We start from the raw sequence: 26,607 nt of genomic DNA, 5'->3' as shown, positions 1-26,607 counted from the left end.
ATCCATCTCCCCTCTGCACAGCCAGCTCTGTGCCCTTCCCAGCACCTGGCATGGAGTCCATACTCTACGAACCATCATTTTTAAGGTGTCAAGCCCGGAGAACGGAATTGCCTTGCACACAGTCACAGCAGCATCTTTACACTCATTCATGCATGCATTTGTCACAGAGCACCTGTTCCACACTGGGACCTAGCAAGGTGCTGGGGACCCCAGGGCGTGCAAAGCAAGTCCCAGAAATTACAGTCTAGTGAGGGAAGCACCTCCATCAATCCCGCTAGCAGATGTGCAATTGCAGGGGTGACCACTCCTACCAAACAGGGTACAGGCTTCCATGACAAACTGGAAAGAGCTCTCAGGGTAAGAAGGACCAGGAAGGTTCCCCTGAGGAAGTGATCCTTGAGGAGTAGAAATTAATCAAGCAAAGAGGGGAGGGAGAAAGTTTGATTTCAGGCAAGGGAACCAGCATGTGCAAGGATCCTGAGGGAGGAAGGAGGAATGAGGAGCAGAAGGAGCTGTGTGGCTAGAGCAGGGAGCCTGTGGGGGGAGAGTGACATGAGCCGAGGTTCATATTAAGGTTTTTGCTTTTATCTTGAGAGCAATGGGGAGCCACAGAAGGGTATTGAGCAGAGCTGTGACCTAATTATACTGGTACTTTGAAAAGTTCAGACTGACTTCTGTACAGAGCAGGGACAAGACCCTGGTGTTCTCACACCCAGCCCCGACGTGTTCTCACACCCAGCCCCCACGTGACATTCGTATTCTGTACACCTGCCCCCTGAGGTCGCTGCATCTCTAAGCACTCGCTCCCTCTCCCCCACCTCCTGAGCACTCATCTGCCCTTGCTCCTTTGGTCACTAGCATTATCCCTACGCCGAATGCTGGCCCCACAGTCTCGACACCCTTGTCTTCAGCAGCCACAGCAGACAGAGGGTACCCAGATGCTGGGGGTTCAGACAAAGCCCACAGTGATTGGCCAGCGGCATTTACACCAGAGCTGTGGCCCTCACAGGCCCCAGGTCTGCAAACGTTGGAAGTCAGTGCCAGATACAATCTAGGTTAAATCTTCCCCGTTGCCTGGGCTGCAGAAATGCAGTGAGAGTAAACTGTTTATATTCTCCAGCTGCAGAGCCTGGGACCAAGGGCCTCCTGCAAAGAAACTGTGGCTCGTAGGATGTGGGAGGATGTGGGATCATCTCCTCCAGCACTCACTGTCACAGCAGGAGAGGAGGGCCCCGGGGAAACCCTGGGTCTCACACAGGGCAGTCACGCTGCACAAACTGTCAGGGGGTTCAACTGGTGGTCACAGAGGTCACCAGCCTGCACGGGGGCTCGTGTGATGATGCCAAACTCCTCCCCATCATACCCACAATCCGGGGGTGAGGAAAGGAAATGGAGTTAAAGCCAGGTGGCTCAAAGCATGAGTTTGGGGCCAGACAACCCCAGTTGCAAGTCTTGCCTTTATCCCTCCTTACCTTTGTCACTTGGGCAAGTTTCATAATCCCTTCAGTCTGTCTTCATTTACACTGAAATGTCGATTATGACTGCCAGTAGCCACGTGTGATTTGTTGTTCAGCCGATCAGTTGTGTCTGACTCTGTGACCCCATGGACTTCCAGGCTTCCCTGTCTTCCACTATCTCCCTGAGTTTGCTCAGACTTAAGTCCATTGAGTCAGTGATGCCTTCCAATCATCTCATCCTCTGTCGGCTCCTTCTCCTCCTGTCCTCAATCTTTCCCAGCATTAGGGTCTTTTCTAATGAGTCAGCTCTTCACATCAGGTGGCCAAAGTATTGGAGTTCCAGCTTCAGCATCAGTCCTTCCAATGAATATTCAGGACTGATTTCCTTTAGAATTGACTGGTTTTATCTCCTTGCAGTCCAAGGGACTCTTGAGAGTCTTCTCTAACACCATAGTTCGAAAGCATCAATTCGTTGACACTCAACCTTCTTTATGGTCCAACTCTCACATCTGTACCTGACTTCTGGAAAAACCATGGCTTTGACTATACGGACCTTTGTCAGCAAAGTAATGTCTCTGCTTTTTAATATGCTGTCTAGGTTTGTCATAACTTTTCTTCCAATTACACTTCAATTAATTAAAATTAAACAAAGTTTAAAACCCATCTCCTAGGTCCAACCTATTTCAAGTGCTCATGTGGCGACTCTTGCACAGCGCAGAATCATTTCCACCACTACAGAATGCCCCGTTGGACAGCTTTGATCTATAAAACGAGGATGATGAGGAGACTTATCCTGTGGATTTTGATGAGGATTAAATGAAATAATGAATGTTGAGCAGCCTGACACAGCACTTCAGGCAGAGTAAATGTCAACCAGTGTTTTCTGTGATGGTGAAAGTGGAGACAGGGTTGGTGACAGTCTGTTCATTTCCATGTACTTTCTCACCACCCTTCTGCATCTACCACAGAGAAGCTGCCATCCAATAAAACATCAAGAAACCTGGGTTTATTTATCAGTAAAGGGGTTGCTGATCCTTTGCTCTGGGCCAGGCTCTGTGGCTGGTTTTCAGTAGGTCACAGACTGGAACAAGAAATGGTCCTCATCCTCCAGGAGTTGTTGTTTTCTGTTAGTCACTCCGTTGTGTCTGACTCTTTGTGACCCCATGTAGCCTGCCAGCCTCCTCTGTCCATGTGATTTTCTAGGCAAGAACATTGGAGTGGGTAGCCATTCCCTTCTCCAGGGGATCATCCCGACCCATGGGTTGAACCTGAGTCTCCTGCGTTGCAGGCACATTCTTTACTGTATGAGACACTAGGCAAGCCCCATCCTCCAGGAGAAATGCCCACAAATAAAGTGTAGAATGTAAAATGCACCCAAGGAGATTCAGAAGCAAAAAAAACAGGGGGTCTAGCAAACCCTGCGGGTGTCATTGGATCTCCGTCTTAAAGGAGATGTAGGGCTTGATTTTGGGAGGGGAAGAGGACAGCCCAGGCCGGGAGCAGCAGATGCTAACACGTGGGGTATGAAAAGCTGTGTGTGTGACGGAAATGATGGACAACTCAGCATGGCTGGTGCAGAGGGCACGGGTGACAGGCCCTGTACTCAAATGCCAGAGACTCTGGAGTTGTGAGGTCGGCGATCCGAGGGAAGCTTGTAACTGTGTCCCGCCTGCCTGGGCCTCACTTCTGTTTCAAGTACACCGCCTTCTCTACCTGGAGTTACCGGGTCCAGAACGACATTCCCCATTTTCCTCTTGAACCAGCTCATTTCTCTTGTGTCCTCAAGCCTCAGGGAGAAGCAAATCTCACCCCTGACCACCAAGACCAGAAACTGGATCATCATCACTGCTTCCACCCTATCCCTCACCCACCCGCACACCTCCTGGCCCCCGGGGCAGCAGGCATCATGACCTACACCTGGGACTCAGCCTCCTTGGCATTCCCCATTGTCTGCCCCCACCCCACTCCATGGGGGGAGGACTTACTCTCCCCATTAGCCCTCCTCCAGATCCTTGCCGAAGCCTGCTACCAATTGCCTCTCTTCCATTTTGGTCCCTTCCCCCTCCTCTCCACCTCGCAGCCGTTTCTCAAAACTGCAAACCCAATCAGTATCTCCATTGCTGAAGACATTAACCCCTGCTGAGATGCTCCCAAGATTTTGCTTCTTGCTCAGCCTGGTCTTTTTCTACGTCCCAGCCACACTAACCAAGGCATTCCCCAACCTGCAAGCCTCCTTCACCCCTTCTTCTCCCTCAGCCTTGCCCACCCTCCCCAGCAGGAATCAGCTTCAGGCCACTTAGTCTGGAAAACTTTTTCTGCTTCCTGCACCCACTTCCTTTCTCAGTGTTACCCCTGCCCCTTCCATTTCAGCCTTCCTCCACGTTGACTCTGACATCCACCTGCACAAAATATCACCCACACTGCTTTACTATGCAGATAGGTGCCCAGACCCCACACCAGACCTATAGCATCAGGACCTCTGAGAGTTTAGACAGGCATTCCAGGTCATCCTCTGTCCACTGACTTCTGAACACCGCTGCTCTCTATACTAGGGCTCCCCAACCTCTGGGCCTTGGACCAATAACTGCTGTAAGATCAGTGGCAGCATTAGATTAGAAATAAAGTGCACAATAAATGTAATGTGCCTGAATCATCCCCAAACAGTCTCCCTACTTCCAGTCTCTGGAAGAATTGGCTTCCCTGAAATCGGTCCCTGGTACCAAAAGGGTTGGGGACCGTGGGTCCGTAAGTGTCCTCTGGCTCAGTGTTTTGTTCTTCTCTCTTTCCCCTGCTGGACCGCACGTTCCTGGACACAGGAGCTAAGCCAGGGACAGGAACGGAGCCTTGCTATCTGTTTCCCCAGTCCCCGCCACAGGACCTGGCCTGGAGCCCATGCCCAGTCGGTTCTGAATGAACCATTCCTGGACGTGGCATGCTTCCCATACCCTCCTCCTTCCAGCTCGTGCCGGAAATAACCTTTTATGAAGGCTTTTGTGAGTGGCTTGTGATCTCTCTGGGAGGCCGTGCAGGTTTCCTTTGGTTACAGGGGAACTGAGATGAAGGGTGGTCCAGCCCTTGATGACAAGGGGCTGGGGGTGGCCCCAGGACAAGGAGCCTCAATGAGGTGGGGGTCTGGTCATGTTCGAGGGGGGTTGGGGAAGAGTGTCCTGGTTCCTAATCAACAGGAAGGGCCTTCTTCCTCCAGGATCACTTTTCAGCCCAGCTGCTTGGACATAACCTGAGCTGGGGTTGGGGCTGTGGGGGAGGGGCAATGACAGACAGGCGGATGGGAAGGCCAGCGTCTGGACAGACAGCGCGTGGTCCTGCAAGCCTGCCCAACTCCCGCACACCCCCAGTTGCCCGGGAAAAGCCCGTCCAGGGAGAAGGCTCAGCCGGTCAGCACAACACCCTCCTGCTCCCCTCCCCCAGCCCTCTCCTCCCCTCCTTCTGCTCTCTCCAACCTCAGGGACATTCAATCCTTCCTTTGATGGACAGCCAAAAAAAGACTCCTTCCACATCCTAAATTTGTTAGCACCAGCTAATCATCTTAACCTTCCTCTCTCCTGCGCTCCCAACAGGCGCCTCCTTAAAGACACAGGGTACTTTTTTTGAATCTCAGCAAGGAGCCCCAAGAGGAACCAAATTCCCCACCCCCACCCCCAGATGTCCCTCCTCTGTGTAGTGGCTGCTGGTTAAGAGTGGGTGTGCAGTCATTCGGGGTCGGGGCAGTGGCTGCAGCTCTGCTGCCTGGAACCCTGATTCCCCCTCCATCAGTCTTAGCTGGGGCTTCTCAGCGGGAGCCGCAGGTCTCCTTAGAGGCTCACCCGCAGGGAGCTACCTGAAGACTGAAGGCAGGCAAATCCCAGGCGAGCAGATGGATTCTCTTGCTCAGACACTCCTTCTCACCCCTCTCCTATTTTCTCCACTCTCTCGACCCTATGTCCTAGCCTCTCTCTCCTCCTCCTAACAGCTCCCATCTCCTGTATGCCCAACAGTGTACAATGACCCATGCTTGGGGCTTGACTCCAGCTCCTCTAGAACTCCAGGAAGTAGATGGTCTTACCCCCATTTTACAGATGAGAAAACTAAGGCTCAGAGAGATGGAGGAATGTGTGTGTATGAAATCATCCCATGAGAGTCAGGACTGGAGACTGGACCCAGGCCTGACTCAAAAGCTGTGCTGTTGACCATCCTGTCTCCAACACACACGTCTGCATTGCTCACGTGTGCACGCACGTCCTGTAAAAGTGACCTACTATGATATGTTCAATGAAGTCGCCCAGGACCAGGCACACAGTAGGTCCCCAACACACAAGTGGCCCTTCCTCCATCCTGTGCCCATGTCTCCCTCTCTCTCCTTCTCCCTGCTTACAACCCAGGTGAGAAGAGCCAGGACAGCAGAGAATGTGGCTCCGACCTCATCCTGGCCCTAAGCCTCCCAATAAATAATGGGTCTGTGTATAAGCCTCAGGCTCTGCAGCATCTCAGCTCTGGAGGACAGGCGTTTGCAGGCAGGGGATTAGGAGCCCTGGGAGGGAGGGATGGGTGCTCCAGCCAAGGCGGGGGAGAGGCCCCGAATCCTTCACCACCCTCCCCATCTGTGACCTGTAAAAGCAACCAGGCAGGCCCCACAAAACTAGCCAAGAACTTAAAGAAAGTTCAAAGTCCTCAGTGTGGGGGTGGGGGTGGTTGCTGGGGAGGGGGTCCTCCTCCTGCAGGGGCTGCATCCTGACCCGCAGGAACGGGAGTGCCTTCTGAGCACCGGTGTGTTTGGAACTCAGACGGGAAGCACAGCCCTTCTAGACCCCTGGCTCCACCCTCTTTCCCCTTCCTAGTCTGTCTGGGTTCTAAGAGTGGGTTCTAAGAGTAGGCCCAATGGATTCTAGGATCATTTGCTCAAATTCTGTAAGTCAGGAGGTGAGGGAGCCCTTGGGAACAGCTGAAGCAAGGGGCTCTGGGGGAGGGTGCAGGGCAGATGCAGAGATTGCCAAGCAGATGGATAGATGGCAAAAGAGCATCGCGAAGCTGTACAGCTGAGGTTGCTGACAAAATGTGAGCGAACTGTGGCCACCCTGTAACAAACATCCTGAATGCATGTGATGGCCGAGTAACGAGAAACAAAACTGCCGTTTAGCGCATGCTTATTCAGCGAGACACTTGCATCCATAGGTCCTGCCCTCACAACTGCTGCAAGTCGCTACTACCAGCTCCACACGTAACTAAGGAGACTGAGGCCCCGAGAAATTAAAAGAAACTTGTGGGGGGCTCCATAGCTACTGAGAGTCACTGGCATTTGAACCCTGGTCTGTCTTACCAAATCTCATATTCAGTGGCTCCCAGTGTTATAGGAAATGCTGGGGGACCTTCTCTGGTGATCCAGTGGTTGAGACTCAGCCTTCCAATGCAAAGGATACTGATTCAATTCCTAGTCAGGGAACTAAGATCCCACATGCCTGTCACAACTAGAGAGGCCCATACCCTGCAGCTCCTGAGCCTGTGTGCTCTAGAGCCCATGCTCCGCAACTAGGGAAAGCCTTCGCGCAGCAACAAGAATGCAGTGCAGCCAAAAAAAAAAAAAAAATGCTGGGAATGCAAGCAAAACCCCTCAGTGAAAGAGGGAAAAGCCCGCCAGTTGTGAGCTGACTTTCTGTTTCACTTGGCTGACATCTGACTCACCTGTCTTCCCTGCCCCAAACTCCCGTTGTATCTTTCTGGAGGCAGATGGACAAGGGTGTTTCATTGGAGCAGAAGGGAATCTTCCTCTTCTTATAAAAACCGAACGAAGCATCTCCCTCAGAAGAAACAACCAGCACCAGGGAGGAGCTTAAGGCAGGAAAGGCTCCTCTATCACCTCCAGTATCCTCCTCTACAGTGAACCTTGTCCCTACATGTCATGGACAGTGCTGATGTTTGTCCAGTCAAGGGCTACCACATCCAGATGGCATTTGCTCCTGCAACACCATCCCCAAGGGGTACCCTGTATTGCCTTTGTCCCTAGCCGCCCAAGGTCCCTTTACCCTCCTCTGCCTGAGCCATGCCAACACATCGTCTCCTTATTCTCCTCCAGCTCAGATGGACTCAAACTGCCTCAACAACTTTACCAAAAACAAAGAGAAGTTTCCTGGCTGGCAGTCCAGTGGTTAGGATTCTGTGTTTCACTGTCAACAGCCTAGGTTCAATCTCAGGTTGGGGAACTAAGATTTCTGCACCCCCCCCAAAAAAAAACAAAAGAGAAATGTTAAAACCAATTATTATTATTTTTTCTTTCAGTTGTGCCATGCGGCATATGGGACCTTAGTTCCCCAACCAGGGATCGAACCCATGCCCTCTGCATTGGGAGCGCAGATTCTTAACTACTGGACCATCAGGGAAGCCCTCACACCAATTTTAAAATGTCTTAGAATGTTAAAAGGTTTTTAAATCGCAGTGCCTACAAGGAACAGTTTCCTGACCCTAAGCCTGCAGAATGTCATATGCAGGCTTTAGCACTGTTCCTGGTCCCACCAGAGAGAAGGGCTTTTGCTCCCCTTGAATCTCTTTCCTGCTTTCTCCAGGAAGGCAGCTGGGGGCTGGCAAAGATGCCCTGGTCGCCTGACCAGGTGCTCAAGAGGACTGGGCTCACAATGCTAACTCACCATTTCCCTCCATCCCCCCATGGAGACCACGGGTGGGGACTGAGCTAGGCAGCCCTTCTGCCCCATCTTTGGGAAGGGTCGTGGGATTATTGCCTCACGGTGGCAGGTTTCTATTCTAATTTTTTTTTCGAATAAGAGGACAGGATATTGTTTATCTTTTTTTTGTATCTCTTTTTGATCCTGGCTTAGCCCTACCCGCCTCCCACCAACCCTGGCCCCAATCCTGCAGACTTTCCGACCACAGTAGCATGGGAGGGCCTGTTTCTTCTGAAGCCAACTGTGAAGTCTGGTGTTGTGTCCAGGGCCTGGTGATAAGGATGGTTTCTTCTGACATCTTCCCAGGCTGCCTCAACCTGTCCCCAGGGTCAGTCACCACTCTCATCCCCAAGTGACTCTTTTATGGGTGGTTGGTTTTTTTTTTCCATCTGCTTAAGTCACAATGTTCCTGGACTCTTTCCAGGCCTTGCCCACTGTGCACTGCCTTCAGGGGATTTCAGCTTCCCCAAATTGTTCTGCCCCAGTGCCTGGGATAGGCCTTCATCCCCCAGCCAGCTCCCAAGGGAGCTCAGAGGTCAGGAGAGTAGCTGGATTGACCATCCTGGCCTCCACTGAATAATTTATTAACCACTGTCTCCATTAGGGGCTGTTAGTACATCAAAGGAGTATTTGTAGAGCCTGGGAAAGTAGTGACAAAAACAGACATTAGATGGTAGCTGCAGCTATACCGTAAAGTCTCTCTGGGTGAAGTGGAGGTAGAGGGAGAGGATCACTTTTGTTCTTGATTACAGCAAAGGTGAGATGAGCCCCAAGTGTCCACATTACCTAACATGAATGTGTGCTTTGACTCATGACATCTTTGAGTTCAGGACTTTAAGTTTGCATTGCCCGGCGCAGTACAGCAAAAAGAGTAGATTCCAGAATCAGAAAGATCGGGGTTCACATCCCAGTCCTGGCATCTGGAAGCCGTGGGAAATCTGGCTCACTGTGGAGTGTCACAAAGGCTGAGCTTTACTCCCAGAAGGATGAGGGCTATAGTGCTTCTCTTAGAGGCCTGGGGAGGGGCCCAGGGCCATGCGTGTAGACTGCATGGCGCAGGAGGGCACTCAGTGAATGTGACCCCTCTCCCTTCAGGACATGTCCCATCTGGGGACCCTTTGGGGGCCCTCTGGTGGCCAGCCTCACTTGGGGGTGGCTGCCTTCTGATAACAGCTGTGCTTGGCTTAGTACTGTCGTCATAGCGACTGTGCCCAGACTCCTCCACTGTCTCCCACCAACAGGTGAAAGGACCAGCTGTGCTCCTGTGATGCTGAGGGGCTGAGGCCGAGGTGGGGTCCTTGGGAAGCTGAAACAGGGGAAGGGAAAGGGAGGAAGCAGGAGTGGGCAAAGGGAGAAGCTGAGCTGCAGTGCAGTCTCAAGGAAGGCTCAGCCCACCCCAGGGAGCTTTGGCGCTGGGATGGCCCTTCAGTGGGCTCAGGAGCAGGCCCACCGTGAGGGGCCTTGGACAAAGGGATTCTGTTCAGCCGAGGCAGTTCATGCAAAGCACTGACGGTGAGGGCTGCATGCCGGCAGCCCCTCTGCCTTCACTGAGGGAGCCACACATCCCCCAGGGGAAGGCCAGTTCCCAGGGAGTTTCTGTACTGTTCCTGTGTAGAACTTGGAGGCTGGGCAGATTCAGCAAGCATGTCTGTTCCCCTTCAGCTCTGACTTGGAGGATTCCTCAGGTTCACAGAAGTGGGAGAATCAGCAGATGCGCCTCCCTACCCCTAATCCGAAATCTGGACACCTTAAGGATTTCCCAGTGCAACCTCCAAGGTCCTTTGGGGTCTGGCCCCTGCTTGCCTTTCCTGCCTCATCTCATGTCAACATCTCTCTTTTTTTTTTTTCCCTCCCAAAGCTCTAGGGCAGAGATGCTTAATAGAATTTCCCACAGTGATGAAAATATTTTATACCTGTGCTATCCAATACAGTAGCCATTAGCTTCACGTGGCTATAGAATACTTGAAATGTGGCTAGTGAGACTGAGAACTGAATTCTTTATTTAATTTAATTTTAATGGCCACTGGTGACTAAAGGCTACCAAGTGAGACATGGCCGCCCTAGCTACAAAGGCCTTTTTTCTTCCCAGACACCCAAGTTTGTTCCTACCTCAGGGCCTTTGCATTTGCTACGTGGCTTATATAGAATAATCATCATTTGGACCTTCTCACACTGGCTCCTTCTCATTTTTGAAGTTCCAACTTCAGTTTCATCTCCTCAGAAAGGCCTTCCTCTACCACCTAAACTAAAGCATTTTCACATTTTCTCAGATTTCATCCTCTCTTCATTACGTTATCATATTTTAACTTCTTCAACAGCAGTTACCAATGCCTGGATTTTTCTCATTTATTTCTGATTTTTGTTTGCTTATCGCTTGCAACTAGAAAGAATAATAACACTGTACAAATCTAACATTTACATACCACTTGCTATATATTGGGCACTGGTGTAAGCACTTCACATACATGATCTCACTTAACTCTCACAGTACCCCATGTATCCACGAGGACACCGAAGCCAGAAGTTGACTTGCCAAGGTCTCACTGCAGGACTCTTGTTCACCTCCGTAGCCCCAGCATCAGCTCAGGACAGTGCCTGACACAGAAAACGAGGGCTCCATAAATAACCATTGACTATGGGCTGGCTAAGACTCTCCTGGGCTGGTGTGAGCCCAGGGTGGTCTCCAGCCCTGGGTGTGGGGCAGTAACCCTGCAGCCCTGTGGAACCATAGGCCGAAACAGTGGGCTGGAGGTGAGGTCATGGGTGTAGCCTAGTCATACCCACCCAATCCTGGAGCCCCCAGTGGGCTGAGTGGGAGAGGAGTGGGGACTAGATGGGTGAAACTGGAGAACTTCTCCCAGGCAATGGAGTGATGCTCTCAGCCAACGTGGACTCAGCAACTGAAGCTGGACAGGGCCGGGGCTGGGGCCAGGCTGGGGCTGGGCCAGGGAATGGGGCTGAGCTGGGGCTGAAGCTGCTTAGCCTGTGTTTATTGTGCTTTCCTGATGCCTCAGGCAGAAGGGGACCAGAGCTTTGGAGACCACCCAGCCTTTCCTTCCAAGAAAGCTCTCACACCCGCCTGTCCCCCCATCCCACCCCACGGAAACCCTGGCCTCAGGCTGCCCAGCTGCAGGGGCGGGGTGGAGGGGCTGTGTATGGTGGGTAGCTGTTTTTTCCTGGGAATCAGCACCTGATAAGATGGCCTGGGCTCCCAGACCCCCCAACCCCCGCCGCCACCCCTTCTGAACAGCATCTTCTCTTAATTAAAAAGTCAGGCAGGGCCTCCTGTCGGGAAGCGACATTCCATAAGGAGGGGACACTGGTGGCCACCAGAGAGGCTTCACCCTCCCCTTGATGCCATGTCCCCGTTTCCTGCGGGCTCCGCATCCCACCCCCTCTCCACGTGCAACCCCCTCCCCTGCAGGCAGGGCTTATGGACATGCAGGAACTCCATTGTGGCCTCTTTTCCACTGGGGGGCCTGGAGTAGGCGTCCCCACCTCCCAGCTGAGGACAGCACTTTGAAAACTCTCAAGAGTTTATACACATGTGAGGTCAAAAGCAAGGGCCGAAAGTCAGAGTGGTATTCACACAAGGTTTCATATCAACCCAATAGTCTTGCTTCCTTAGCCTAAGAAAAGTTATCAAAAATGCTAAATGCACAAAGATATTCGTTGTAACATAAAATATAAAAAACAGAGACTTTCAGATCTAGTAGCCAGCAACTCTAGGCCAATCACGGTATATTGTGTAGTCATTTAGAAGATGTCATTTGGAAGGCGGCACGAATGTGGGAATGTGATTACTTTGTCGTGTTGAGTGAAAGAAGCAGGCATTCCCTATTGCGTGCTGGCTGGTTTCAGCCCTGCCTAGGTATGCATGTGAAGGAGGATCAGAGGGAAGAAGGGAAAATGGAAACAGTTGTGTGCGAGCAGGGGGGCTCGGGGGGTGATGCTTTTCTTTCACAAAATGTCCTTTAATGTTCCTGAAGAGCTGTTTTAACAATAAATAAATGCCAGAAAAACAAACCAAACTCTTTTTAGAAAGCAAAGCCAAATGCGAGATCCAAAGTGTTTTCACTCTTCTCAGCTTAGATGTATCCAGTTCCTTGGCCCCTCTTCACCACAGGCACCCCGCGGCCCCCACACAGAACCGTGAGGTCACCCACCTCACTGTGCAAACCAGGCTGGCCCCCCAGCCTGTCTGGGTTGGGATATAAGACCACAGACAGAGCCCAACTTCATCCTTTCTCCTTCCTTCTGTCTCTTCTATCACATGTTTAGGCTCTTTCAGTTCAAAAGATAGTGGCTTCCATCTATCTCTGCTTGCCACCAGACTCTGGTTAGAGCTTCTACATCCTCCATTTATGAGAGTTCTTTCCCGGCCAAGGATGGCAAATATGTTTGTTCATGGGAGCCAGCTGTGATTGACTGGTTGTGGCTGCCAAAACTATCAGAAGCAACATAGAGATGGATTAGTTATGTCTGCCCTGGGCCCTGGATAGATGAGTAGTGGTCTGTATCCCAGGTATTTTCTATCCCAGAGTAGTCTGGTACTACAAATAGGAGTTTGACATCAACCCTGCCAGTGCATCCCTGTAGAATCTTGGGTACTAAACAACTTTGTTCCATATAAGGAAGAGTGGGTGTGCCCAGTTCCTTAGGGAGTGTGCTGCTGTGGAAAGAGAATGGACTCTGCAGTCTGATGGGCCCAGGAGAGAATCCTACCTCCATCATTTATTAGCTATTTGACCTTGGAAAATCTATTTAACCTTACTGAGCCCTGGGATTTTCATCTGGTAAATTAGAATGTGTGCAGATAGACTGTTGGTATGGGGATTAGAGATAGTGAGTAGGAAGTGCCCAGTCTACTACCTGGCATATGTTCGGAGGATTTGGTGGTACCATCCAGGCAGGTGGCATGGAAGAAAGCCCGTGCCAGGATGCCAGTCTGCTGCCCCTGAGACTATATATTTTGTTATGGCTAAATGGCCCACAGGGACTTCCCTGGTGGTTCAGTGGTAAAGAATCTGCCTGCCAATGCAGGAGATGGAAGAGACAAGGGTTCGATCCCTGGGTCGGGGAGGTCCCCTGGAGGAGGACATGGCAACCCGCTCCAGTGTTCTTGCCTGGAAAATCTCATGGAGAGAGGAGCCTAGTGAGCTACAGTCTATGGGTCACAAAGAGCTGGACATGCTTACCAACTAACAACAACAAATGACCCACAATTAAGTATGCTTACCTTAACCATGACCTCGTAGGCAGATAGCACAGGTGCTTGAGACATGGTTAATTGAGAGATAGAGACAAGCAGACTTTTCACTTGGTTATGCTGTTTTTATAAGTTAAACACTCTGAATTTTGACCAAACATTAACATTTATTAATTATTCATCACAGTGTATATTTTTAATTGTGCTCAATTTAAAGTAAGATTTAAGAAAAGTAGATACCCAGGGCAATTAAGCATCTCACTAATTGTTAGTTAATCTCAATCACTGTTCAACACAACCCTGCTTTATCTGCAAACCTGAGTAAAGCTCAGCTTTCTAACTCACGGGCCACCCTGAGGCTTAGGACTTGTTCGGTGCCAGTCTTCAGTTCAGGGCTTCCAAACCCAGCAAGAGAAAGGAGGCAAAGCTGAGTGAGTGTAAACATGCTTGAAGTTGGCATAGCTAAACAATTCCACACTTGATTAAAGCTAACTCTCAAACAGAAGCTCGCTTTGCAAATACTATTAGGACACTGTTTCTTCAGAGACTCCTAGCTCAGTGACAGCCAGTCGACTCACCCATCCACCTATTCATGTCCTCAGCAATATGAGCACATATTCTGGGCTGTGGAATTGGAACACATCAGGTCTGGAAGGTTTCCAGAGGTTATGAATTGAGAATTAGCAGCTTGAAGACCGAATGCAGCTTTGTTTAGCTTGCAAAGTAGTCGTTTAAAAAAAAATTTTTTTAATTAATATCAGCATTTAGAAATCAGATGATTTTATCCAATTGGAGCTTTTCTTGCTTATTTTCAAGATCTGACAATAGTGTGTCTGCATCCCCTCCTGGCAGTACTTGGTTGGAACTGATAGGCAGTGACTCTGTCTTAGGCGCACAAGCAAGCCTCTGGCACTTTGCCACAGTCTCTACCACTCCCTGTTGGGCTACACCTGGCTTTCTTCATTCATTCATTACCTGTCTGGCTTCTCATAGGCTCTGGAGTTGGCAGCATCTAATCTTCCTCAACTTCTCTTAGAATAGTGACTAATGATTGAAGGTTGCGCCCATCAGAAATCTTAGAGTCTCACAGAAAAGACAAAAAGGAAAAACATGGAATTGGCATCCTCACATAGAAATGAGAACAAGAGCTAACTAAATATTTTAAGAACTTTGAGAGAATTGTGCGTAGGACTCTGGGGTTGTAGTAAATCAAAGCCAACTGCCTGGAGGAGGTGCTGTGGAGCTGCGGTGTACATGCTGTGACCTCTGCTGGAGAACTCTGTGTGCCTTCTGGATGTGACAAAGGAGCATTGCTTGCACAACTGCTGACTTCTTGGGAAAGACCCAAGCTGAGGGATGGGGGCGAGGCAGGAAGTAACTCTCCTTGGGAGAGCTGTCCAGAGCTTGTGGGAGGATCTCATGGCTTCTTGCCAGAGTCAGACAAAGGTGATAAGTTCAAGTGGGACTCTTGATCCTTATCAAAATACAGGTCAGAACCAGCAGAATCTGATGGACACCCCAGCCCTGACTGATTGTCACCCTGACACCCAGGGAATGTCTTGATAGAAAACCTCTCCCCATTCCCTGGCCTCACTGCCCCAGTCTGTGCTCCAGCAGCCCAGCCCCTCTGCCCTGTGCCGGAGGCCACTCAGGAAACTGGCGGCCAGAGAACAATGCCTGCCCTTGGCCTCAGTCTGCAGAATTGGGCCTGCAATCTCCATCAGCAAGACCTATACCGAGATTTCCTCACTCAGGACTTCTTCTTCTGACCCCAACCTGGAAGTGTCCAAGGAAGCAAGAAAATGCGTAATTCGTCCTAGTGACTTCATACTATTTCATTCACATGGTGGCCCAGCCCCATCCATCCTGCCCTGCTTATCTCAGCTTACCCTGACCCCTGCCTATTTGTTCTTTGCGGTTTCCAGGGTTTCAGGGGCTTATTTGGAAGGCAGGGCAGCATGGAAACTAACAGCCTGGGTCCTGGGTCACCAGCCGTGACCTCACACAGGAAATACTACCTGTCTATGCCTCAGTTTTCTCATCTGTAAAATGAGGCTCACAAAGGTATCCATCTTATAATGCCTTTAAGAACTGAATACGGTCATGTCCATAAAACACTAAGAATAGTGCCTGGAACATGGGAAGAGTTCTCTGTGTTAGCCATACTTGTGGTTGGAATGGAGGAAGGCATCATAGCCTTCTGGGATAGGAGGTCATTTTTTCCAAGTTCACAACCATAGTAATTATCATAGCTATCATTTACTATATATGCTTACTCTAAGTCAGGAATAGTGTTAAACTCTTTATCTGTATTCTTTCATTTACTCGTTGAAATCCAACAATGTAGATAAGATGATTGTGCTTCCCTGGTGGCTCAGACGATAAAGAATCCACCTGCCAATGCAGGAGACCTGCTTTTGATCTCTGAGGCAGGAAGATCCCCTGGAGAATGGAATGGCTACCCATTCCAATACTCTTGCATGGAGAATGCCGTGGAGTGAGGAGCCTGGCAAACTATAGTTCATGGCATCACAAAGAGTCAGACACAACTGAGCAACTAGGCACACAGATACTATCATTACCCCCATTTTCTAGGAAAAGACACTGGAACTCAGAGAGGTTAAGCAACTTGCTGAAGGTCACACAGCTAGCAAGTAGCAAAGTTGGGATTTGAATCTGTGACTGTTTGGCTCCAAAGCCCATGCTCTTACCCATGATTCTGGGCAGGAGCCCAGTTGGATAATTGGAAAGTGCAAGTTGTCAAGTTTCTGTCCCTCTGCTTCTAAATAAAAGGACAAGGAAGTTATGAGACTGAGTGTGTGTGTGGCTGCCTCTAGTCCCTGCTCAGACAGGCAGTGTCTCGGTGAGGTTAACAATCCACCTTGAGTGGGGGTGCTTGAGGACCCAGCTTTAAGAGAGGGGGGAGTGGTCTGAATCACCACGCAATCCTCAGAGGGGCTGTCGTTTAGTCTCTCAGTCATGTCCAGCTCTTTTGAGACCCCCATGGACTGTAGCCCACCGGATTTCTCTGTCCATGGGATTTCCCAGCCAAGAATACTGGAGTGGGTAACCATTTCCTTCTCCATCAAAGGGACTAGAAAGGACTTATTGCAGATTTTCATTCTCAGCAGTCTAGCTTTCTCGCTCCACCACCAAAGTCTTACTGACTTTTATTTGCTTTCACTGAAGCAATAAATATAGAGGTCGAAAAGGAGAGCTTTAGGGTATAACCGATTCTAAATGCCAGCCTCTTAACAGCTGTGTGAACTGAGATAAATTACTTAACTTCTCTGTGCCTCAAGAGACCCATCTGTAAAATGGAGCAATGAGAGCTGAAACTGCTTGTCAGGGTTGTGGAGGCTAATCAGTGATGTGATGCACAGCTCTGCCACTAAGGCCACGGCAGAGCTGCCCTGGCTCCAGCTCTATGACCATACGCCACTGATGTGACCTCTCTGCCTCAGTTTCCTCCTCTGATGGGTGTGGATAATTGTAGTGTCACTTTGCAGGGCTGTCGTGAAGAGTAGATGAGATGATATAAAACATGCTTGGCTCTTGATGGAGGTTGCTGAGTCCTTACTAAAATATTAGTATTTATAACCATGGTGGGACAAAACTCAGGATACCAGCCCCATAAAGGGTTGTCAATAACTGTGACTTTAATATAAAAAAAGTTCATCCTTGGAAGCTACAGGCCTTGTTGTAAAGACAAAACCTAAGAAACCTATGGCTTCTCCTGGGCCTCCAGGGAGGGGAGTGGGTAATGTCCCATTGTGGGTCTGACCAGGGTCTCGAACCCCCACCAACCCAACTCTCCCCTCCTCCAGCAGTTGCCTGGTGGGGCCCAGCCAGCAGAGCTGTGATGTTTGAACTGCCCAGACCAGGGCCTGTCACAGGAACATCGAATACTGTGGCCAGATCCTGTGACAGGAAGAAGGTCTGGGGTCAGAGGGGTGATACATTAGAGGCTTGTCCTCCTGCAGGACCAACGTGACAAGCAAAGGGACAAAGAAAGCCCCAGTTCAGGGCTCAAGTGCAGGGGGATAGGAGGAGAGAGGCAGTCAAGGGTCTTGTTAAGACCACTGCCCCTCCCCAGACAGTCACTGGTCATTGGCTCAAGTCTGCATGTGAGCGGGCTGCCCAGGGGCTGGAGCCAGAGGGGGAGACCCAAGTTCCCTGGGCAACACTTCTCCTGCCTGAACCCCAGACCCCTGCCTATAAAATGCAGCCGCTGGTACCTGCAGCAACCTTTCAGGGCTGTTTCATGGGTCAAATCAGGAAAGGCAAAACAGGAGCCTTGAGAGGGCAGAAGGCTATGTGTCCATGGACAGCCAAGTCCAGGCACTTGGCACCCCAGGCAGGAGCTCACTGGGGAGTAGGGACCCAGGTAGGTGAGGGCCTCAAGGGAAAGAGGACAGCATCCCTCCAAGACCTGAAACAAATCTGGTTCCAATCTGGATGAAAGTCAGGGTCCAGCACCTGAAATCAGGGGGAGAGCCGCAGTCTGACACTGGGGGGGCCCCTGGTTTTTGTCTGCAGGAAGAAGTTGTCAGATGCTCAAGCGGAGAGACAGAATGTCCAGGTGTCACTTAGGGCAGGGAGGCATCTCCTGAGCTGGAGGAGCCCCAGGAACAGGGACAGTGTCTGACTTTCATGGTGTCCAGCACAGCAGCCCTCAGGCGGCCGGTGCTGAGCAGGTGTTTATAATGATAAACACTCCTCCTGTGAGCATGCAGGGGACACCCCTCATGCATACAAAGATGCAATTGTCTTCCCCCTCCTCATACTGCACTCAGTTTTGCTCTCAAGCCCCTTCCTCTGCTGAGGGTGAGAAATAACCCAGAGAAACTCAGCCACGTCCTGCTTAATACTTAGCCAGTTAGGCTCATCGCTTGGTCAGTTCAGGACACCAGCCCTTGCTCTCTCATCCTCCCAGGGTTACAGCTGTCATGGTGCTGGGGAGGGGACGCAGATGTGGCCTGTGGACATCTTTGGTCGGAGCCATTGTCCATTCTGCAGGGGCTGGTGCTGCCCTCTGTCCCCTGGGTAGAGCCCCTGAGGCCAGGTCCCCACACCCAGCCTCCTCCTCCTTGTCTGTGGCCTCCTGCCAGCCCGCAGCCCTCAGGGCCACTTCCTGGAGCCCCAGGGCTGCTTCCCCATCACTGGGCATCTGGGGGTCTGGGGTGGTGGGAGCTGCAGTAATGGAAGAAGAGGTCCCGCCCCTCAGCATCCTTGGCTATGGGCTTCCTCTTTGACTGTACAGACTGACCAACCCAGCAACCAGAGCCGTCTTCTAGAGGGTTCTTGACCCCAGACACTTACCCTCACCCATTCCCAGCCAGTCCAGGGACTGGCTTCCCTGGAGACACGGGGCTGTGTGAAGAATGGATGGAGACGAGAATAAAATCGGGGTTCTGTAGGAAGGAGGAAGGGAGAACGAAAGCTAGGGAGACAAGAGAGACTCTGCTACCCCTCCCACACACATCCAGAAGTACAGGGCAGGGCACCTGAGCCTCCCCCATCCCACCACCTCTGCCTGTCCCCAGGCCCTTCCCAAAGAAGAGGAGGAGCAAGGTCAAGGAAGGGGGACAACCTGCATGGTGAAGGAGGCTCTTGCCAAGGGCAGAGGGGTCCAGGAGCCATCAGAGCTGCCCCCAGGCCCCGTCACGGTGTCTGCAGGAAGACGGCCGCTCAAGCTGCCCTCCGGTGGCTGCAGATACAGCAACAGCAGGTCGTCTGGGGCCTCCTGGGACCAGGACGTGAGCCAGGCTGGAGGGGATCTTACTGGCTCCTGTCCCTTTTCTGCTCACGTCTCCCAGTCCCTCTGCCAGTCTTGATAACTGGAGGGAGAAAGGGCTGCAAGTGATGTTAGTTCCTACCCCTGGCATGAGGTATGGCTGGGGAGTCCAGGGTCCCCAGTCTTTCTACTCTGCTGCCCCTCAAGGCTACCCCGGCCCTCCCTGATTAGTCAGAAAATAATCCCCATGTTTCCCTACTTGATTTCCTGTGTCTCACCCGCCAGATGGCTCTAGTTCCAAGATGACTAATGGATTTCATCTCACGTGCCAGCTTCTGCTGATTGATAGTAGCCATGTTGGAAAAAATTATGAACACTTGTCAAGGCTCGCTGGGGGAAGACTAGCTGTGATTGATTAGCAATGTCTGCCACAAGTGCAGGAATAGAGAGTGTGGTATGTGTGATTTCAGCTCACTCCTCTCAGGACCTGTTGCTCATCATCAGCCTGAGCTGGAAAGGTCTGGAGATGCCTTGTGGCTGACATCATCATGGGACAGATCAGAGCCACAGTGTGCTGGAATATGGTTAACAGTTGGCTCTTGGGTTAGGGTGAGGCTGCTTTGTAGCTTTTGCCAATTTCTGTGGTGTGAATACTCCTACTGTGGTTGATTTCTAGCTGCCAATGTGAAGTCACTGAATGCAGAATTGGGCAGAGATGAGCATGACCGGCCCTCACAAGACACCATCTGAGTACTTATATATTTTTTCTAAAAACTGTAAAGCCTGCCACCTCTCAAAGCTCTGCCAGTGGTGGGCTGCTCCAGGAGGGGCACTAGACTGAAACTCAGGATCCCTTACCAGCCATGAACCATAGGTAACTCACGTCCTTTCTAAGCCTCAGTTTCCAGATCTGTAAAATGAGAGCTGGGTTGTGGTGAAGCTCAGTGAGCTAAGATACAGGGTTCTTAGCATCAGTTCACTAAGCATGGTTCATCAGACATGCTTCCAGAGCACCAAATCCAGGTGCTTTGCTCAGAAATTTGCAGTGACCATCCCTGTAAAGCCAGTATCCCCACTGTGGGGTTACACAGGAGAAGGGCTTCCTGTTTTCTCTGATGTCAGCCTTGGAGGGTGGAGGCTGCTCATTTCAGTTTCCCTTAATAGGCCATCACACCCGTCACTGACCAAGTTCTCTCGGTAGTTTTTGAGCTACTCGTGTTTCTGTTTTTCAGCACTCCTTAATGCTGAGGTTGCTCCGTCATTTCCACTCCATGTGTGTGTCTTCTTCAAGCTTGGGAGCCTCATGGTCCTAAGAGGCTGTGCCAGGCTGTGTTCATGCCACAGCAGTGTTCTGCATGCCTGCATGTTGAAGACCAGCTCAGGAATGCATGACTCTGTGACCATAAATACATACCCTCAGGGCCTCAGCTTTTCTCTCTGTGGAATGGGAATAATAATAATAGTAGCTACTTTGCTCATTCATTGGGAGGTATGTAAAATTGTTTGCATAGTGTCAGGCACAGAATAATTGCTCAATAAATGAATTGTCATTTGTCCTAGCAACGTCTTGAGTGGAGGGAGAATGGGCTAACATATAGAAGATCCTCAAAGTTGGCAAACCATAGGTGGAGCGAGGACCAGAGCCTCAACCCAGGAGCACAGGCAGGACTGCAGGCATGTGGGGAACCTGGAGACAGGACTTCTCCCGTTAGTCCATGCTGGATTCCTCACTCTTGACACTTTTGAGATTCGGAGTCAGAAAATGGTTTATTATAGGAAACTTCCCCATACACTGTAGGGTGTTTAATGGTACCCCAGCCTCTATCCACTAGAAACCAGAAGCAGCCTCCCAGTAGTAACAGTCAAAAATGTCTTCAGATATTGCCATCTGTTCTCTAAGGGACAAGATCCACCCCGATTAAGAATCCCTGTTTTGGCAGACAGAGCAAGACAGGCACTGTAGTTAGTCACCCAGGTCCTAGGAGAGCCTGGGATGCAGAGCCTGTCCTGGCAGGATGGGTGGGTCGGCACGTGGCGGAGACAAGTGGCAGGTGGTCAGCTGCAGGCAGCCTGGCAGCAAGCACCAGGCGGCATGGGTTGGGGCTAGGACCCCAGCTGCTAGGAGCCCAGCAGTCAAACAGGGTCAGATCACAGCTCATATGACGTTGAACTCGGGCACACTCTGTGGCCCTTTGCTTTGTCTATTCAGGATCAGGTTTGGATTCAAGGTCTGGATGGGCAGAGCCCTCTATATTTTGGGGGTCGGGGCAGGGAGGGGGGTTGGGGAGGAGGGGAGAGCTAGTGAGGAAGGGAGGCGGAGGGCCCTTACCTGCCCAAATTAGAAGGCTGCCCCTTCCAGCCTCGATGACCTTCATGACCTCCAGTCTGGAAAGCACAGGCTTCCAGGAAAGAGAGACCAGGTTCATAATCCAGGCTCTGCTACATGGAAATTAAGCCTAAAAAATAACAGATGCTGCCATTTAAGACAGGGAGACCACCTTGGGCAGGTTGCTTAACCTCGAAGCCTCAGGTTCTTCATCTGTGAAATGAGGATAATGCCAACCTCATGTGGTTGATATAAGGACTGAACATGCTGCTATAAGGGCTGTGTTTAGCAATGTGTCTGCCACATCAACTCAGTAAACGTCAACTGAGTGAATGAGTGAATCCTCCTACAGCCTATCTCCCTTAAATCCTTTTGTTCATTTTAGTTCTCTTCTCTGGAATCTCTCCAGCTCTCTGACATAGGAAACTCTTGATTTCTCAACAGGAGGAAATGAGTTATTCATCTCTGTGTCACTAACACATCAGGCCTGGTAGATCTTAGATAATTAAAAAATGAAGTTTTCCTTCCTCACAGGCAAGGACTGTGCCTTACTCATCTTTATAGAGCCATAGCCAAGCACAGCTTAGGATACACTACAGGCTTTTGTTAAATGTTTGCTGAGTGAATAAATGAGCATGCTAAAAATGGTTGAAATAAAGGTGTGACATAGAACACGACCCCGGATTCTTTACTGGAGTCCACCCCGACGTGTCCTTTCAGGAGGAACATGACTGTCTTGGTTGGAGGAGATCAGCCAATCCCTAGGAAGGGCAAGTGTGGCCTCACTGAGGTGGTGGCTGAGAAAATCGACTACACAGGCCATGAGAGGCAGTGTGGCCTGTTAGGAAGACTCCCGGGGGGAAGTCAGGAGACCTGGGATCTGGACCCATCCCTGACACCCACCTACGTGGTGACCCTGCATGGCCTCTCCCCTCCCTGGGTTCTGTTTCTTCATTTGTACAATGGGGACTTGGCCGTGCCTTGGGGTGACTCTTATGGTGCTTGGCCAGGGTGACCCGTCAACTAATGGCCATATGATTGAGCATGGCCCAGTGACCCACATGGGAGAGCCACCAGTGGCATCGAGGCACAGCTGATTGCACAAAGCCATCAGCTCCCAAGCTGCTGCCGGGAGCTGGGAGCTGCCGGGCATTGAGCATGGTGCTAGTTGAAGCTTGCTGTCTGAAATCCAGAGCTCTGATGGAAGCTAGCAGGGGTAGGACTGCAGTTAGATTTTCCAAGAGGCCTACAGATTTTCCAGGGGGACCCTCAAGGATTATCCTTAACAAGGGAAAAACTGTTAATGATAGGGTCTTTTTTGGTAAGTTCCTATCTCTCTTCCCCTTCCTAAGGCACAGAATCAACTGAAAAACACAGGCTTTTTCCATCCTGAAGTCTGTGTGATTCGCAAGTGGGGGAAAGCTAGCCTGGTAGAGCTTGACAGAACCACATTCCCTTGCATCAGAAAAGCGACCTATAAAAGAGAGATGAGAGGATGGGGTCCAGAGAGAGGAGTCAGAAGCTGAACATAGTGGGCATGCGGAGGAGAGGACTGAAGAGGTCTGTGGGCGATTTGGGGGTGAGGTGGATTGCTTTTTTCTTTTGACTTTATTTTTAATTGAAGGGTAATTGCTTTACAATACTGTGTTGTTTTCTGCCATACATCAGCATGAATGGGCCATAGGTATATATGGTTTGCTTTTTGAGTTAGAGGCATGGACGAAGAGACAGGAGCTCCACCAGTTACTAGCAGCTTGACCTTGGGGGGTTTGTGCTGTGCCTCAGTTTTCTTATCTACAAGGTAGATAGAGAGTGGAAAACGCTTAGAATTGTGCCCAGCATGTCGTAAGAACCATAGCAGTAGGTGCGACGGTGGTGGTGGTGATATAAAAATCCTTGAAATCAGCAGTAGAATTTATATTCCTCGGGAGGACCAAGCAAACCTCTCCTCTGGGTGGGACCTAAGTGCCAAGTCTCCGGTTGGCTTACCGGCTGCGTCTGGTGACAGCTGCATGGCTAAGGCTGCTAACAGCAGACAGGGCCATCGCCGGGGCTCTGCTGCGTCACCACGGACGCCGCCCCCGAAGCCTGTGCACTGGGAGCCCGGCGGTGCAGGGCGTCTGCTCTCCATGTGGCTAAAACCATCCACAGTGCCGTGGGCTGAACTTTGTCACCAGCCTGTTTCTCACGAGGACACTCACCCGGGCCAGGAGGCACGGGCTTCCCAGCTGGGCTGGGCCCCTCTTGCTAGTGCACTCGGGATATTTTCAGATTCTGGGTGACGTTCCCCTGCCCCTCCATCTAATAGGTCCCAGATGCCCCCTCCTCCCTCGGCCTCCCGCCTTCTTGCTGTTCTGAAGCCTCGCTGCCGGCCTGCCTGGGGCCTCCTCACCCGGAAACTACCTCTCTCTGTCCCCCTTAATGTGATGGCTTGACAGAGCCCAGCATGAAAGAGGCTCTTTCCTCTGAGGATGGAGAAGCAGGCAGATGAGGGCGGAGAGAAGGAAGCGGGCTTTGGGAACACGAGGAGCCAGGGGAAATATAAGGAGTCTTTACTGGCCAAGCATAAAGGAAGCGACGGGAGTCGCAGCTGTGTTAACGTGGCCAGGTCACCAGGGGCTGGGCAGAGGCACCGGGCCCAGCCGGGAGTCCCACGGGCCCTGGGCTGGGCTTTGGTGAATCATGTTTGCAGAGATGCCTTTCAGTTCGCTATCTCTCAGCTGCTGCCTTTTTCTCTCCCTTACCTTCCTACCCATCCTCCTGCCCCTTTTGCGGAAAAATTGAATTTGTAATTCTCGGCTCTTGGTAATAAGATAGGGCTCTTGCTGAGGCCTGTGGGAGGGAGGAGGGGGGAGGTGGCCACAAGGAGGAGGAAAGAAAGGAGGGAGGCTGAAGGGAGGGTGGGGCCGGGGCACAGAGGTGCGCGGTGAGAAAGAGGGAGGGGGCAGTGGACCCGGGAGGGCAGAAAGCCTGACTCAGAGCTTACCAGAAGCCAGGGCAGGCCTGATAGCCATGGAGGGGAGCTCAGGGAAAAGCCTCCTTTCGCTCCTGCTGCCCCTGCCTATTTTCCGTTGCGTTTCGTGGGAGCATGGAGAGACAGCAGGCGTGCTGATGAGCACAGTCTCCAGGTTCTGTAACGCTCTGACCCTTGTCGAAGTGCCTTGGTGCCCAGCACCCCACATTTAGCAATGCCACCAAGAGCCCAAACTGGAATGGATCCCTCAGAGCCTGTTTTCTAGGGTGGGCAGCTGAGGTATGGACTGGAAGTTAGGGCCACAGCCCAGCTGCACCTGGGACCCAGACCTCTGGATTTCTCATCCAGTCATAAAAATACAGAGGTGAAATAAAGGAGGAAGAGATTAGATGGGTGAAAGTGGGCCAGGAAAATGCAAACTTCGGAGACCAACTGGAAACCCCACAGCTGAAGAATTCTTGGATGCTCCCTCTAAGGCAGCCCTTACGGCGGTGACACTGATGCTGGCATTTTCTCTCTCTCTTTCAGGGCCTCCTGTAAGTACTCCTGTGAAGTCTGGTCTCCAGTGTCCAAAAGGCCTTGCTCTCTGCTGGTAACCGGGCCCAGGGTGGGGGATCTGAGCCCCTTATACTCTGCACTGAAGTCTGCAAGGTCCCCCCCAGAGGGTTGACATGGGCGTCACTTTGCTTCCCATCCACCTCTGCACCCCCCAGGGCCAAACAGAGGTTGTGCCCAGGGGAGCCTGTCCCCGAATATAATCTGAAAGCCTGGCTTCCCCATTGTTAGCCTGCTCCTTTGTCCTCCAAAGAGGCAAGTGGAGTCAAAGGAGCACCAGGTATGAGAAGAAAGAGGTCATCTCTACTCAGGTCTGGGTCCTTGAAAGATCTCCTGGCCTCTCAGTAAACAGGTCGGTGAGTGGCTCTAAGTGTGGACTGCTCCTAGGACATGGTCTTCGCCCCACTGTGTGGGCAGCTCCATCTGGCCAAGTCACTTCAGGCAGGTGGTGGCTGTTGGTGGTCGTGTTTTTCTGTAAGAGAGTGATGTCAGCGGGTTAGACAGGGAAACAACACAATGTTGAGGCAGCTGGTCGGTCTCCTTCCCCGGGCATTGGCCTAGAGTCCAGGGCAGGGTGGGGGAGCCGAGCCATTTCCAGAGAACCTGAGAAGAGCCCAAGGAGACTGTCTCCCCGAAGTAATGGATCCAGAGAACAGGAGCATGTCTTCTGAGGACAGCATTTGATACCCCAACAAAAGGCCCAGAGGTCATGCCCCGGGGAGCTGGGAATTGGAGTTGAAAGAGCCAAGCCCTCCACATCAGATCTTTCTCAAGGATCCTGAAAGCCTATCACCAGCCCTTCCTTGGAGAAGTCATTTCCATAGCCGTTGTCTTGATCTGAACCGTGGAGAGCAGCCACCCTGTTTGTAATGAGACCATGATGTTCTGTTCCATCCGTGTTCTGAAAGGCACATTGAACCCAGGCTGACGATACCGCCCAGCTTGCTCGTTGCTCACTTAGAGAGAGAGGAGAATCTTGTCATTCCCTGAGAGGAGGAGGGCTGATTTATCATGCATGTTTTGGATGTCAGACCTCAATTCCTGTCATCAATCTTCCAGAATAAACTCTGCGTAGGAAACTTCGACAGACCACCTGCTGGCAATGGGCTGCTTTTCCCTTTCTTTTCTGACAAAGCCAGAAAGAGTCCTCACCTCCCCCACTCCAGGGACCTCCCCCATATACCTGGTCCCCACAGCCAGGCTTCCCAGCTAACCCGAGTCAGTGCTGGGTCCCTGCCAGACTTGGGGGCTGTGCTCCCCAGGAATGCAGTGTCCTGAGAGCTTCTGCAGGCCTTATCCCAAAATGGTCCCCAGCCGGGGAGGTGCTGTCACTGCTGGGGGCTCTGCAGGGTGGGAGCAAATTGAGAGGTGGTTGGGTGGGCTTCCCAGGTGGCACTAGTGGTAAAGAACCCGCCTGCCAGTGAAAGAGACATAGAAACATGGGTTCGATCCCTGGGTCAGGAAGATCCCCTGGAGGAAGGCATGGCAACCCACTCCAGTATTCTTGCCTGGAGAATTCCATGCACAGAGCCTAGTGGGCTACAGTCCATGGGATCGCAGAGTTGGACACAACTGAAACGATTTAGCTCGTATGCATGCATGGGTAGATATGATCCTCTCCTCCCAATGCCTGCCCAACCAGCCCCCAGCCCCCAGCCCCATGGAGTGAGGGACAGGG

The 26,607-nt window shown here is 51.4% G+C and overlaps 1 protein-coding gene across 6 annotated transcripts in view; it reads left to right on the top strand.

Moving 5' to 3' along the window:
* Positions 1 to 26,607, top strand: part of COL13A1 (collagen type XIII alpha 1 chain) — a 150,404-nt gene that overhangs the window by 37,418 nt on the left and 86,379 nt on the right. For all 6 annotated transcript variants that reach the window (XM_040242194.1, XM_040242198.1, XM_040242195.1 and 3 more), the window contains exon 3: positions 11,408 to 11,415. In XM_040242194.1, the coding sequence (XP_040098128.1) occupies positions 11,408 to 11,415 (8 nt within the window). The remainder of the gene's footprint in view (positions 1 to 11,407; positions 11,416 to 26,607) is intronic.

The sequence above is a fragment of the Oryx dammah genome, unplaced genomic scaffold, assembly GCF_014754425.2.
Source record: "Oryx dammah isolate SB20612 unplaced genomic scaffold, SCBI_Odam_1.1 HiC_scaffold_6, whole genome shotgun sequence".
Classification (NCBI taxonomy): Eukaryota; Metazoa; Chordata; class Mammalia; order Artiodactyla; family Bovidae; genus Oryx; species Oryx dammah.
Note: the sequence above shows the minus strand (reverse complement) of the source record. Positions and strands in the feature narration are given on the sequence as shown.